Here is a 15454-nt window from a genome sequence, read left to right as displayed (position 1 = left end):
ATACCAGCGCTCCAAAATCATTCAGATGATTCAATGTAATCGGTTTGAGGGACGACTACTTTATAGCCAACATTAAAAATCATGGACATGAGGAAAAGTGCTAGAACACGACGTGACTGGACAGGATACTATCCGTCGTGTCGCGTAAACACTCAAGTCCGTGATAGTCGGCGAGGCTGCGCAGAAGAGTTACCTCAATCTTGGCAGACTTCGGAGTTAGGTCTAGCTTGAGACCAGCAGAGCAATCTGAAAGAGCAGCAAGAGCTCTGGTGGCAACGCGGTTGGTCTTCGTGCACCGAACGTCCTGCAGCTGGTATCGAACCACCTTGCGATTAACAAGACTGATCAATCGTCGCTCAATTACACCGACGTCATAAGAAGATCCACAATCTTCACAAACCCAATCCTTCTCAACTTTGTTGTCGATTTCGCGAGGAGGAACATAGCACAAATTGAGATCACGGCTTTCATAACACTCCGTACAAAAAACATCCGGCAGAATATATTTCGGACACGGATTCTCCCAGAGTGCCGCTTTTGCGTACTCTGCAACTCCGATTTGAGCTAGCAAGCTACGCTTCAAAACATGGACTTCGGTTTCGATATCTGAATCGAGTTCGAGGATGACGGTAACATTCTTTATGAACTCCAAAGCAGGTACGATCGGACTTGATTTCCCAGTATACATCGGAGGAAGGATCAAATCCTCGGCACTGTCTTTTAGAATTTCACTTACGGCTCGTGTTAGGTAGGACGCAAAGTGCTTTCGAACCATTTGTCTCTTGTGGTCCAAAAGTTGCGAATCAAAGTCATTGATTCCTGTCAGCGACAAACGATCGCCTAGAGCGACCAGTTCCATCTGCTTTTTGAAGACGTCCTTCGAGAATCGCCCAATTATTGCACGGAAATATTCATGTCCGATCTGGCTTCCGAGATAGTTCATTACACTCCAAGCTGTTATTACGGACGGAACGACAACGGTGGACTTGTGCTCGCTTTCTGGAATGTTAAAGTCATTTTCGCTCTCTAAGTCTAACTTCTCAACTCTTTCCAGTTGTACAGATCCAAAGTTATACTCGTCAAGAAATACAAAGTGAGTGTGAAATTGTCTCGGCCGTAGCGCCACCCTTGAGAGAGAGTCGCCCTGTTCATTGTTTTCATTGGCTCTCTTACGGGCTGTCGCAATGACAAAGTTAATGTACTCCTCCGCGTCAGCAAGTTCGATCTTGTTTGTAGCGACGGTAATTCGATGGAAGGAAGCGTAGATGATTGAGCAGCCCAACCGCTGCAATTCACCAAGAATTCGAAAGAAGGCTGTCTTCATCAAACCGTGGACAGCACGATGAAGAGCAGGATCGTGGAGTAATGCCTGAGGGCTTGAAATGAGACGGTAGACATGATGAAGTAACTCGTCCGCCACGTCGCTTTGTGCATTCATGGCGTCTTTAAGCCAGCCACAAACTAGAGCTCGGGCAATCGGAAGCGACACGACGGTTGACATCTCGTCCCCAAGAGGACCGGCAATAGTAGACATACCGAAACTAGAGTCAAACAAAGCAACGTTATTCGGAGAGCTTGGATTTGCCTGAGAAGCTAGCAACCCAGGTCCCCCAGTTGCTAGCGAAGAAGACAAATCTGTAAGCGCAGCGATTGCTAGATCGTAGACGTCGATGTCGACGCAGATTGATCGGTAGCAACCTGGCCGACGAATAACGGGGCTAACAAGCTCGTCGTCATCGCCCCAAATTTCGTCTTGGTTGTATACATGGCATCCCGAATCGAGAGCATAGGAAACACTGGAACCCTCAGATACCATGAAGTTTGCGCCAAGGTCGGGCTTGCCTAACCTGGGATTCGCCCAAGATACAGCTCGATTTTTGCCAATCAAACGGCTGAAATTCACGTCATATACCGCCATGTTTTCGTCGGCGCCTAGATTGCCAAGAGGCACGCGCCCGTATCGTGCGTAGGAGACACGCTTTGGGAATGCGATAATGTACATGAACAGATATGCTTCGAAACACAACTGAACTGCGGGCTGTTCCCAATTCAAGGCAGGTAGCGTCGAAATGTCAGGGTTATGTGATGGACCCGGTGGAAAGTTCATTGAGACAACCGGCAAAGATCCAAATGTGGACATGTATCGTCGCAGACTGACTGCAGGCTGGCTGCTGGATAGAAGAATCAAGGATGGACCGCTTGAAGCTTTTGAAGCTGCGCTTATTGCTTCGTTTGCGCCTGCAAACGCAAGTTCTTCCTGGTCGACGAATCTCAATCCCGAAACTTTGATTTTGCTTTTCGGCGAGACGCATGCATAGTCCGAGTCGAGGTTGGCAGCTTCCTGAATAGTCTGGGTGAGCTCGAAAAAAAGTGATTCACACTGTTTAATCGTCACATTGCGCTGAGCCGATTTTGACCCAGGTTTAATGATCCAGATATGACAAGAACAACCTACATCGACAGTACCGGGCTCTGCTTCAGCAGGTCTACTGATGTCGACGCCGGAAGATCGATGAGTCCCTTCCCTACCAGAAGTATTCTCCAGTAGCGTCTTGCCGTTGTCAATGACGTAAAGCGCAACGACACCAGTTTTGGTCCTCGGATGAGTCCGGACATAAAGGAAAATTCGGCTGAAAGAGATATCTCGGTGAAGATATTCCTTAGTCGCAGGGCGCTCCACTCGAATAAGATCTGTCAAAAGGTAGCCCTTGCGTCCTTTTGAACTCTGGCTTTCCGTCTTTACTCGACAAAATGATCCAAGCTCGGTCAAGGCTCGATTCAGTAGTGGTACCCCCGATTCGAATACACTTTCCAACATAAACTCAGCTTTATCGAGGTGTTGCACGGGTTCAATGGAACTAATCCAGCTTTGATCTCGATACACATATTCCGGCATGCAGACTTCGTACAGATAGGAAGTACAGCGACCACGTGGAAGATGACGATCTACCTTCCGGAAGGAATGGATATCGGATGAAGTACAGATAGCCTCTACTCGAGTCGATATGTAAACCGTACGAGGAACCGTGACGACGATCTTCTGTAGCGAATCGGTTCCTACCATCGTCCAAAGAACAAGCTCACCCGATCCGGAGCTGCTTGCGACCGCGGAATCGAAAGAAGACATTTCACGCATTTCCACAATCTGCCACTCCTTCTGACTTATTGCCAACGCTGCATCCCGCACATAACTCTCTATAGTGTGCGCCGTCCGTGCCTTCTTATCCGCTCGGTCAACACCATCCGATTTTGCAGGCACACTTCGTTGGCTCCGCAACTTTCGCCATAATTTTTTCTTCTGCGCAAGCCAGTCACCAAATTTTTCCTTAGATAGACTGACTCGCTCTTTTATGGCATGGGGTTCAGCGTCCACCTCCACTGTTGAATCTAATGTCTTGACTCGGTGCCGGCGCATTCTGTGAACCACTGGTCTTTTTGACTCACGACTAGAAGGTCCAGAGTCCTCAATGTCGAGCTCATTAATTCGCACCAGAGGATTCTTTGCTTGTACGCTAAACGCAGACTGTATGCTCTGCTGTTGAAAGCGGTCGTTTAAATGATTGACCTTGGACGTGAGCCACCCAGGATGCTCTACGCGAGGGACAGGATTAGGGATCTTCTGCAGAGCAGCAGGTATAGTGATGATCTTCTGAATCGATTTCCCGAGACGATCGAGGTAGTAATCCCAGTCCAAGACGTTCCGAATATCGAGTGCGTCACCATCCAAGCCGGGCGACTTGAGCCACTTGCGCAAAAAGTGCTTCATAACACTAGATTCTGCTTTCCAAATTGCGGTCGGAATGGCCCGATCTGTCACCGGAGCACCGTAAGGTTGCTCCGCAATGATGAACTTGCAATTCAGACCTTTGTCCTTTATAATTTCGGCGCCAAGGAACTCACCAAGACGCCGCGCGGTTGTTTGGGAGGTTCCTTTCTGATCTCCGTAATCGTCCAATTGCCTACTCATGCTACGGTTTTCACTAATGAGACCAACAAGTTCCTCGTCATCAAGACTGTCTCCACGAGTATCGATCACATCAATCCAATGATTTGCAACCTCGGCGACACTCTCGTAACAGTCTTTGAGAGAGCTTCCGTCTAAAAAGCGCTCAAAAACTTGAGATTGAAATGTTTTAATGAGTTCGAGTTCCCCGCGCCGTTTCAGCTCGAATCCTTTTAGTTCGGCGAGAGAGCCGTCAAAGTTGAAAACGGCGTAGCGCTTTTTCAAAAGCTTGCCCTCTTCCGTGCTCGCGGGAAGCACCATGCAACGATAGGGCCCGTCGACTTCAAAGAAAATGGAGCATTCGCTTCTCGTTTCGTATATCCCGCGGACTGGATCGACCAAAGTTTGGTATTGATGATTTGTGAACTTATTGTGGACATCAGCGTTCAACATGACGCAAGGATATTCCAGTTTGAGGTGGGAGCCGTCTCGGGACTGGAACGTGTACACGTCGGGGAAACTACGGGGCAATATACACCAAATGCCATCCGTATCAAGTTCCAAAGGTCGACCTATCTGCTCTACCAATACACGGGCCTGTGTGATAATGTCGGCTCCCGTCTTGGTGACGATTCCCGCCATTTCCATCGACCGCCATCGAGCACCTCGACGCATTACGTATCCGTAAAAACTGTTCAAGATACATTTGTGTGCAATCTGCAAGGAATCGTAGACCAAGACTCGATCTTCACATTCCTTTTTGGTCGCGGCATCTTTGGCGCTCGACACCCGTTTCTTCCAAGTCTTGTTGAGTTTCTTGTATTCGTAGCGACGATCTCGAAACTGCCGGACCGTGTCCACATAAAAATTGTTCTCTCTCATACACACCACGTCTTGTCGAGTATTCTCTTCCGTAACTTTGGTTCTTTTGTAGGCCTTGCGAGCGTACGTCTTGAGGCGCTCGGCGACCAGGATGGCTTGTTCGCTGTCGGGAAGCTGCGCAAAGGACAAATTGTCACGTTGGGGTTCCCGCGCGAGTTGATCTTTGGTCCGGTCGTACTCGTTGCGGGTGGCAGGATTGTGGTCACCCCGCCACACCCACTCCATCGGTCGTTTGCATCCGTTCTTTTCCTGATTATAATCACACGCGGCGCACGTCGCGTCGTCCACGATGGCACTCGGCTGCAGGCGGTTCGTTAGAATAATGTTGGGGTACATGGCACCGACATCCAGATGATAAATGTAGGGTTTTTCGGTGCGCTGGGGTCGGTCCCGGAGCTGTTCCAGCTCGTGGACTATCTGGGTGCGAATCTGTACGCCAAACACAACAACAAAAAGGAGAAAGAACGTGAGGGAGCTTGCCCGTGATGGTTCTTGGTGACGTTCCGCAGCGTGTACGTACCTCCCCGTAATTGACAATATCGTCACGTTGTTGACCGCCCTCCACTTCAATCGCAAAGGTCAAATCCCGGTCCACATTATCGATTAATTGCTGAAAGGCGGACGGTTGGAGATCAAACTCGTACTCGATGTCGCTACGGTATACACCGGTTTCCAGGCACTCCACCTTTCCGCCAATGTAGGTTTCGCTCTCCAGCAAGTGCCCCTTGTGAAATTTGGCGACCTCGTCGACCTGTTTGTTCGGGCAAATGATGGATTTTTGACAAGCCTGCACCATCAATAGCGCCTCGCACAATGTCCCGCTACCTTTGCGCAGGACATCCTCGGGTCCCATGGGAATGATGGTGGAGAGCGAGAAAATAAACAAGTGGACGTACTTTTCGTAGAGGTAGTAGGTCGCGACGGCGTCGGAAACGGAGTAGGTGGCCATGTGTACGGGTTTTTCGTGCGCAAAGCGCAGCATGTCTTCGGGATCGACTTCGACGGGGTCGTATCCGAGTTTGTACTTGGTGACGGCCTTGAGACCCTGTGCGCCCTGGGGGAGGTAGGAATCACGCTGGACCCAATGAAAGGCGTCGAGATGTACGCTGGTGCGTCCACAGTATTCGTCCTGAATTCGGCAGACCCCCGTTTGCTGATACAGATCGAGTCCGTAGAGTTTGGCCCGGGCTTCCACAAAGGGCCAGTCGAAAAAGTCGCCGTTATAGGTGACGACAATCTGCGGTTTCCACCTCTGGTACTCGGCAAAGAATCGTTCCAACAGTGCCTGCTCGTTGGCTTCGTTGAAGATGGTAAAGGGTCCGGGGTAGTTGGGTTGCGGTGTGTATTCAAAGTCGTGCACGTCGGCGGCGACGACGGAACGAGACGTGACGAGGAACCCCTGTCCACCCTGTGGAGTACTGACCATGTAGGAAATCATAAAGATTTCGTCCACATCGGCGGAGGGGAACTTGAGCGGAGCCTTGGTGCATTCAATATCAAAGGCGAGAAAGGTTGGATTGGCCTTGGACTCGCGGTCGGGATTGCGCAAGCGGACGCCGCCAAAGTCGTCCTCCGGATCGTCGAGCAAGTGGACGTCGTACCAGGTTCCCGCCCGGATGTCCAAGTCCGTACAGGTGCGGACGACGTAGGGGACGTCATACTCGCGCATGTCGACGAGGAGCGCGAGGGGGTCCTGCAGGTAGGCCTGATCGTTGTGTGGTTGAAAGGTTGGAGCCGAGGTCTTTCGTGCTTGGTTCTGGTGGACGACATCGCGTACGATTTCCCGGAGCTGCATGAGTTGTTGTACGCTGTCGCAGACCATTTTGAGGACCTTGCGTCCGTTGGGGTGTTGGTGTTTGGGTGCGAGATGGTTGGGTTGGTCGAGATCGGTCTTGGTGACGATGTGGCATCCGTGGAGAGCGGTTTCTCCGAGTCGCGTGAGCGTGGTTTGCAGGAGTTCGAGGACAATCGCGACGTGTTCCGGTCCGACTCCGGTAAGATCCGGCAGCACGTAAAAGTAGGGTCGATAGAGAATGGTGGACTTGAAGGAATGTCCCGAATCGGTGGAAAAGTAGAGATCGAGACCGGCACGTTCGGTACCTCCCACGGAAGCCGTCGCTACGTCATCGGCGACCGATACCTGAAAAACAAGAGATCCGTGGGGGAAGGGACGCAGAGTGTAACGAGTGAGAAAGGCAAGACGCCAATGGGCAGAAGTAAAAGGGTATATATGTATATATATATGTACTTGTGTGTGCCTTGCTGCTTCGCCAAATCGCGGACTAACGATCGACACTTACGGAAGTGGGAAGAATGTTAAAGAGCCATCCTCGGCGACTCTGTTCGACATTGGAGTTGTGGGTGACGTGACTGCGAGTGCTGTGGTGACTGCTGTTGTGGCTGTGTTGATTGCGTGCCGCAAAGCGCTCCATTCCAAAGCGTGCATCAATTTCTTCCCCCACTATTTGTCTCTGCCGTCGCTTGGCTGCCGCATCGGTGTCGTCGGGAGCGGAGGAAGAGTAGTTTGGGCCAATACCGGTACCCTTTCGTCTACCTCCACCCCCAAACTGCCGCTGATACTGACTGTTGCGGTTCGCCGAGGACGAAGAAGACTTCTTGCGCATGGTTTGACCAAAGACTTGCCGACTGGCACCGCCTTGGCCGCCTCCAGGAGCCATGATAAGATAGAGTACTAAACAACGACTACTCCGATAACGTCGGAAAGTGCCGTCGATACGGACAACGACAACACCCAGACGCAAACGGGTCTTTGGGAAGCGTAGTGGGAGGAACTTTCGAGCGCCATACCAACCAAACGTCGGCTTCCAATTACTCGTCGTGCGCCCTTTTCGGGCAGCCTGTGGAGGCCCGCGCAATCGGCCGGCGACCCTGTGCGGTCTGCGTCGTACCGAGGCGCGCCGGACGAGACTTCGCGCCTTCACCCGTTGACCGATACCTCCCGTGCGTCCGTCACATACGATTCCGACCCTATACCCTAACCCTAGACACGATTCCGACGCTATACCCTAACCCTACTAACGATGCACCACCCATTGGCCGTCCAATCCATACGTACCACGAATGACCTGTTTGCGTACTGTTTTTGCTACCTAATTAACAGTAACTAACAGTAACTGTAATTCTAATATCTCCCCCCTCGCGACCCGATCCCTTCCGACCGACGTGCAACGGGCACCACAACCATGGGGGCGGCGACGGCTTGCGGTCGTCTCCCCACCGGATACCAGCGCTATGCGCTCACGCTGCAGTACCACGGATCGTCCTGGGTGGACTTTTACCCACACAACTGCCTCTCCGTCGTGGATCGCATCGCCGCCGCCCTCCGTCACCTCGTTGGAGCCGCGCACTATACCAATCTCCAACTCGGAACGCACACTCTCCCCGGCATGCACGTGCTCGCCAATTGTGCTGGCGTGGACCTGGCGCCCCGGCGGCACGCCTTGGACCAATTCTGGAACCGGGAAGCCCTCCGTCGGGCCGTGAATACTCTCTTACGATCGTCCGTTGCCGTGACTGCCCCACGCGGTGGCCGTGGACGTACCCTTCCACGCCACGACTTGCGTGTGACGGATGTCCAACCCGTACCGTACGACTGGGATGCCGTCCGTCACGTGCGCTCACGAGCCTATCTGGCTCGTCTACGATTGCCGCGAGACGCAGCGTTGCCGGGCCAACTAGGGGACGTCCTGCAACGGGCGGCACGAAACTTGTGCGTGGCCTCGGACGCCGGCGTTCGGGATTGGGCCGTTCACTCCCACGTGCCCGACGTATCCTCCGGAATGTGTGCCATGGATCCCTTTTTTGCAGACGACAATGACACTGGAGTTGTGCTTTTTCTACGCGTTGATCCAGCCGTTGAACCAAAGGACGTGCAACGGCTCGTGGGTTTACTCCAGCAAGTGGGAACATACCAGCTGGATCCGGAGCGGATTACGGAACAACTCGCCGTCGGACCAATCAACAATCACGTGAGTCACTCCGATCCGCAAGATTTGTTTCTGGCCCACGTGGAATACGATGACCATTCTAGAAGGTTGATGCGCTAGACACACACCCGTTAGGTTGAGGAATGATTAGTGCCCATTCTACTGCACAGTGTGTAACGGTAGGAAAAGTGACCGTCGGCGGCACCAAGCACCTCAGAGATTGCTACAGAACAGTGGTTGAATGGACATATGTACACCTTTACAAGTAGGTCTAATGAGTCGAATTACTATATGTATATACATACATATACAGCCTGGATCCATCGCTTCCTAGAGTGGAAGGAGGCTAACATTAGATGGCGCTCGATTGCCTGGATTCTGTGTGCATTTACGTTACCGGAATGTTACGTTGCTGTGACCTTTTTGTCATACCGTTGTCTTCGATGACAGACGTTTTTAGAACTTCTATTTGGTTCCGTTTTCGACTCCAACCCTCCCCCAGACACAACGAGAAAGTCCGAACCACGTATGGAAAACCATTGCGCAAACAACATTCTGTTTAGTACACTGGGTCGTCAGTGCACACTTTGAACAGCGATTCCCTTATAAGGCCATGAAAATCCACGCAAACTGGAACGCGTTCGCGGCCGTGCATTTTGACGCCGCCCGGTACATTCCGTCACCGGCTTACGGCGTAAACCGTTTCATGCTCGACCGCATCGGCAGCGAAAAAGCCCGGGCTACCACCATTGTCCAGTACCAACCTAACTCGAAGTTCCCCGAGCACGAACACATCGGCGGAGAAGAATTCTTGGTACTACAAGGGACCTTCAAAGATCAGTTTGGGGAATTTCCGGCCGGCACGTACGTCCGCAATCCCATCGGGAGCAAGCACGCGCCCTGGGTCGATGACGACGGTTGCACCATCATGGTGAAACTCCTACAAATGGCAGAGACTGGCGAAGGAACGACTTCACTGCACATTAATACAGAAAAAGAGAAATCGAATGGAACGCACCACAAATTTGGAACCGTCCTGGATCTTTACAAAAACGCTAGCACTGGAGAGCGTGTGGAAATGTGTTGGTTGAAGGCACTTAGCTACTTCCCGGAAGCCGTTGATGCTCAGGGCGAAGAGCTTTTCGTAATAGCGGGAACTCTCTTACTGGGCGACGAAGCCTTTGGGCCTTGTGGATGGCTGCGGATTCCCCCGATTGGGGACGTCCGCAGAAGTACACTCCGATCCGGTCCAGAGGGAGCTCAGGTATATCGCAAGACTGGTCATCTCTCCCCGAGCGCTTTGGCCATGGAAAAGATTCAAATCAGTGACGACGAAACAAATTGACAAATCTTAAAATGTTCATTGAAGAATCCTCGGTATATTATATACTTTAACCAATTATATCTCAAAGTCCCCGTGCTTCACATCCACCAGAAACAGTCCATGAGCTGGTGCTGTAGACTGCGCCTTGGTTCGGTCACGAGCATTCAATACTGCGACTGTATCTTCACAGTTAATCCAACCCTTGCCAACAGCCACCAAGTATCCCACCATATTTCTAACTTGTCGGTAAAGGAACGAATTTCCCTGAAAAGAAATCGTTGTCAAACACAACGGGTCAATGGTCGTAGGTATGCCGAACAAGGCACATTCTTTTGCGAAGGTACCCGATAGTCCAGCTATGCCGTACGGTTGGCTCTGAACACAAATTTGATTCAACGTCACCACCGGCGAATATCGACTGCAGCCAGATGCACGAAACGATGTAAAGTCGTGTGTCCCTGTCAAATATTTGGCTGCTCTCTGCATCGCCTCCAAATCCAAAGGGATGGAATTTCTGATTCGCCAAGATCGATTCCACTCAAAAGGTACCGCCCAATCTGTATCGTTGCACATGTGAAGTATCCTATAAAGGTAAGTCCGTTGTGTAGCACTAAATCGTGCATCCCAGCGCACTTTGTTTGGCTGAATTGTGGATTGAACATCGTAAAGTGGATTGTCCATGAAATGCGGAGCTTCCCTGATGTTCAGCAGTCGCATGTCTTTTATTTGGAATTGTTGAACGGCCGGAAAGCGCTCTTTTCCAGAAAGAACGTCTTTTAGATCAATGCTTCTTCGCTTTGATACTTCTAGACCCTTTCCTCCCTGTTCAACAGCCGTGCTGGCCTGCTTTGCTATGTAATATTGCAGTCCTTCAAATAAAGTCCTCGAATATGGCGTCAATACGTTCCCTGACTCATCCGGAAAACTTGTTCGCACATCTATATGGCACGTGTTTTTTAAGGCATGCACACCACGATCAGTTCGACTGCTGACCTGAATTTTATCGTATCCATCGCGACCTACTAGCTTGTCCAAGGCTTCCCGCAACCGCCCTTCTACCGATTGGCGACCTCTTAGATCTGTTCCGTTGGGCAAAATACAGTCTTCTTGCGTCCGCTGCCAAGAAAATCCCAGGAACGGAGGGCCACGGTACTGCAAGCTTACCGCGTACCGTTTGAAGCCTTCCCTTACCGTCATTTGTGGGCCACCTTTGTGCAGCTTGATGTTAAATCACTGCTTGGAGGGCGTTATCGAAAAATGGTGGACTGCGGATTCTCTTGTTGACTAATAGGGTTAGGTTTGGTATATTCGTGTGAGGATCTTCATTAAAAGTAAAAAAAATTCAAGAAAACTTACATTAAAAGTTTCAATGCTCTTCAAATGGCGACTAATAGTAACATACTTTAAAATTATATGAGAAAATACGATATACTGGCGCCAAATGAAGCTACTTAGAGAGAACACGTTCTGTCCCCTTTAGGGAGTTTTTCACTTTTTCCCATCCCCTTTAGCGTATTTTCTCGTTTTGCTCGCCAGATTGGGCCGATTGGGACTGGAGCGTGCTTTCCCTCACCAGTTTCTGGGGGTAGCGGCTCAAGTAGGTCCTTTCCTACTTGGCATTTACTGTTTGTTAAATCATAGTCTACCCAGTAAAAACGAAGAAGACTTCCTCATAGTTGTCCAACCAGTAGACTGAGAGAGCGTGACATTTTTGGGTCTAAAAGTCATAAATAATGTAGGAGTAGAGATAGGCAGCCGGACATATATGACAAGGTCACAAATATCGTTGCTTGCCGTTTTAGGGTTTTTTACATGCCCTCACAGTTAACTAGCTGTAAAATCTGGAGACCAGAAAGACATATTTTCTGCCTTTTTGTCAAAAGTGTCTACAAAATACAAAAAGCATAAAAAAGACTTTTTCTTATTGTTCGAAAATGTGATCAAAAATTATACTTATGAACCCACTCCTTGAAATGTCGCCGCCATGACCCAAAGACTGCATATAGCGGGATCAACACGAGGGCCAAAGAATCCTATGGCTTTTTCATGACAGTCCGAATCCCAAGTGGCTTTGAAACAAAAAATCAACCGAATACCGGCGGTGATCACTTTCTATCTCATCAACGTCCATCACTAGAAGGACGATGCCTGCTTCTTCCAGTCGTCGTATCAATTCAGTTCTTGCCAACTATGAAAAAACTATTAGGAAGAACAACGAATCAGGTGTTCAATCCAAAATGTACCTTAGCAATTTGGCGGCCAATCCAAGGGCAGGTCTTTTGATGAAACGGTCAAGTTCTAGACGATTAATGATGCCGCTGTCTGTCGTTGAAGAGAAAAGCGATGCTCATTTTTCAGTCAACACGGTCAGTACGACTGAAAGTTCAGCATTTGATCCTTTTGCTGACGCCCCTCTAGGGGACTGGGAATGGAAAAACGATGACGGCGACTCCAGTAGCTTCAATGGATCCGGAACTTTTGATTTCGGCGAAGAAGATTTCGACGACATCAATTGGAATACCGAGGGATCGATGGCATCCCATACCTCTCGGAGATCACAATCGTCAAAAAGGTCGTCTGCTTCTGGACCGGTAACGAATAAGGACGACCGAGACCGCCGACGGCGTCGTAGGCAGCAAGTACCTTCGGGGAGTGTCAGCAGCCGGCGCCAGGCTCGCCACATGGTCAATTCACTCAACTCGGCACTGGAAACTTCGACTTCTTCGCTGGAGAAATCCCCGCCAACACTGCAGGACGACAAAGACGATGTCCAATGTAGGACGGCAGGTTTGCGGAGACATCGATCTTTTCGAGGAGCGGATGGTATTGATGGATCGCAGCATTCTACGAGTTCCGGAACCAGCCGATCCAAAAGGAGCTTTAAGCCCCGGAGCTTTCCAGTGAGTAAGAAAGAGACCCAAGTACCAACAGCTTCGTGCAGTCGCCGGACAATTGCTCCCGTCGAGGTGCAGGACGGGACGAATCTCAGAAACGGCGAATTGTTGCATTCCCGAGAAGAGTGCTCCAGCCGCAGAAGCCGATTTCCTCGAGACCCTACTTCACAGACGGAAACGAATAGCAGCGCTGGCCACCGCGATCGAACTTCGTAAAATGGCGATTCGAGTGACACAGATAAAGCGCTACCGAATGTTTCAAAATGAATCAGAGAAATATATACCTACGAACTGACATGGCCATCCGCCTTTTCGAAATGCGTCCTGGGCGCCACCCAAATGTGAATGTGATCTGTCGTGTTCATGCAATATGTAACATTGCGATGCCGAGGAAGCAAAACTCAATAGGTATCAATCGATCTTCCATTGTTTTGAATGTAATGTAACATAAGAAACGTCTACTGGGGACCTTTGCGAGGGAGCTAGGTAATTTCTGAATTGTACTGCCTGATGGCGATTGCAGGAGAAATCCGGGTCTGGTGAATCTAGTCTTCCGGTGGCGAACAAAACGTACTTGGCCATGTCTTTACGTCAGTCCTGAACAGGACATTGGAAGGATATATATAAAGAATCTTCATTGGATCAATTGCGACTCTGACTTTCTGATTCATAGAAAACCAGGAGTCCACGCGACACAATCGCAAACACAGACTGACTCACACAAAAGCGAAAAAGGGCACGCGTACTTCGCTGTTCAACATCCTCCACGGTTCACTTTGCTCACTGTCAGCGCAGTTTGCCTGCGTTTCGTGGCCTCGTCATCATCCACGCACTATAGCCTTGCTCTCACCAAGAAATGGTCAGAAGCTGATGGAACGACGTAGCATACACTCAGAGACCGATCGAAAAAGCGACTCACATCCACGAATTGTCAAGTAACAATCGCACTATTCAACGATATAACATTTCGAAAAAGTTATTTCAATACGAAGAGGACGAAGCAAGAAGTTCCATTTGTTTTACAATCCCTCGTACTCTCCGTCGTCACGACTTGCTTCGAAAGGGAGTTAATATGGCTCTACCTAGCAGAAGGACATCACGAAAGCGACTTCGCGTCGTCGTGCTCGGCATACTGTGCGCTTCGAACGGTCAGGGGGTTCTCGGCTTTTTAAGCATCGGCAGCAAGTCGTCGTTGCGGTACCTTACAACTCCTCCTCCCAGCCGGAGTGGCTCGGTGTCCTTGTTCGCAATATCTTCCTCCCAACGACGGACAACTACTAATAAAGGTTCCGCAACCGACGCTACCCCTCAGTTTCTCCCACGCATCACGCACGAAGAAATGATGACGCTCCTCTCGCATACGGTGGAACTCCGTCGTATCAAGCAAATCGAAGCTGATCTTGCTTTGACGTATCCATCTTCCCGGAAACCCACTACTCTCGCGGTCGCTCGCAAAGCCGGCTACGCCGACGACTTGGAGGCGTACGAAGCCACCATTGACCTGGGCTACGCTTCCCGCGAGACGATGGTCACACGCAACATGGGTCTCGTGCACTTTTGCGCGAACGATATTGTTGGCACACAGGCACGGCCGTCCCGATTGCAAACGCTCAGCCGCGAAGACTTGATCCAGGAAGGAGCCATTGGTTTGGCCCGCGCAGTAGATCGCTGGAATCCCGAAATCGGCGGAAAGTTTTCAACCTACGCCGTGTACTGGGTACGGGCTGCCATACTACGGTGCATTGCGGAACGAGACGACCTTGTTCGGGTTCCGGAGCACGTATCGGCCGCGGTCCGCAAAATTTCGCGAGCAGCCCGGCAACTCGGGATTGATATCGATGGAAATGACTTGATTTCGTCCGTGTACAGCAAAGACGCGAGTTGGAAAGAGGCGCAAGCTGCCAAAGCGCTGGCGGAGGAAGCTGGCTTGACGCCGCGGCAAGTCTCGGAGGCCATCAAAGTAAAGGCACGGAGACGTGGAGGTATGTTGTCCTTCGAGGCTTGGATGCAGCAAGGACAAGATTTTGCGACGGATTTGACCCCCGTCGTTGCGGACGACAACCCTTTGGCGTCCCTGGAAACGGAACAGCTGAAATCGACGCTTTCGAAGTTTCTTAGACCTAAAGAAATGGAAGCGCTGAGCTGGCGCTACGGCCTGCAGCGAGACTATGTGGCGGAGGCCGAAGAGGAGCTGTTCGGCCGTAGTCCGCGGGCCCCCATCACAGTGAAAGGTCGATGGGGCGAAGCAATGAGTTTCACTGAAGTGGGTAAGAAAATGAAGGTGTCGGCCGAATACGGCCGCCGACTATGTCACAAGGCATTGAATAAGCTACGAGTGGCCGCGGAAGAAGGCATGCTAGAACCAGCTCTTCTTCTGTGATGTAAGCCCTCGACTTCGAGAGCTCCATCTAGAATCTTGTCATCCGTATAATAGATGCTGAACATACCAAGTCAGTCTATGATT

The 15454-nt window shown here is 50.6% G+C and overlaps 5 protein-coding genes across 5 annotated transcripts; 3 read left to right on the top strand and 2 right to left on the bottom strand.

The window, feature by feature from the left end:
* Positions 1 to 100: 100 nt before the first annotated feature.
* On the bottom strand, positions 101 to 6914 carry PHATRDRAFT_52678 (DNA polymerase epsilon catalytic subunit that participates with PCNA in late in S phase DNA replication; the record flags this gene model as incomplete). The annotated part of the gene is made up of 5 exons (XM_002184972.1): positions 101 to 1752; positions 1804 to 2205; positions 2380 to 3095; positions 3126 to 5254; positions 5346 to 6914. Coding segments are annotated over 5 exons (6468 nt in total), but the record flags the coding sequence as incomplete, so codon positions are not given.
* Positions 6915 to 9385: 2471 nt separating this feature from the next.
* PHATRDRAFT_41079 (predicted protein) lies at positions 9386 to 10117 on the top strand (the record flags this gene model as incomplete). The annotated part of the gene is made up of 1 exon (XM_002185049.1): positions 9386 to 10117. One exon carries the CDS (start codon positions 9386 to 9388, stop codon positions 10115 to 10117), a length of 732 nt encoding a protein of 243 aa, XP_002185085.1.
* On the bottom strand, positions 10116 to 11293 carry PHATRDRAFT_50185 (predicted protein; the record flags this gene model as incomplete). Its single annotated transcript, XM_002184971.1, has 1 exon — positions 10116 to 11293. One exon carries the CDS (start codon positions 11291 to 11293, stop codon positions 10172 to 10174), a length of 1122 nt encoding a protein of 373 aa, XP_002185007.1. The 3' UTR covers positions 10116 to 10171.
* Positions 11294 to 12240: 947 nt separating this feature from the next.
* On the top strand, positions 12241 to 13377 carry PHATRDRAFT_50184 (predicted protein; the record flags this gene model as incomplete). Its single annotated transcript, XM_002185048.1, has 1 exon — positions 12241 to 13377. One exon carries the CDS (start codon positions 12241 to 12243, stop codon positions 13204 to 13206), a length of 966 nt encoding a protein of 321 aa, XP_002185084.1. The 3' UTR covers positions 13207 to 13377.
* A 515-nt stretch (positions 13378 to 13892) lies between these two features.
* On the top strand, positions 13893 to 15370 carry PHATRDRAFT_50183 (predicted protein; the record flags this gene model as incomplete). The annotated part of the gene is made up of 1 exon (XM_002185047.1): positions 13893 to 15370. The coding sequence occupies exon 1, from the start codon at positions 14063 to 14065 to the stop codon at positions 15368 to 15370; it is 1308 nt and encodes a 435-aa protein (XP_002185083.1). The 5' UTR covers positions 13893 to 14062.
* Positions 15371 to 15454: the final 84 nt, after the last annotated feature.

Source organism: Phaeodactylum tricornutum, chromosome 27, assembly GCF_000150955.2.
Source record: "Phaeodactylum tricornutum CCAP 1055/1 chromosome 27, whole genome shotgun sequence".
Lineage (NCBI taxonomy): Eukaryota > Bacillariophyta > Bacillariophyceae > Surirellales > Neidiaceae > Phaeodactylum > Phaeodactylum tricornutum.
Note: the sequence above shows the minus strand (reverse complement) of the source record. Positions and strands in the feature narration are given on the sequence as shown.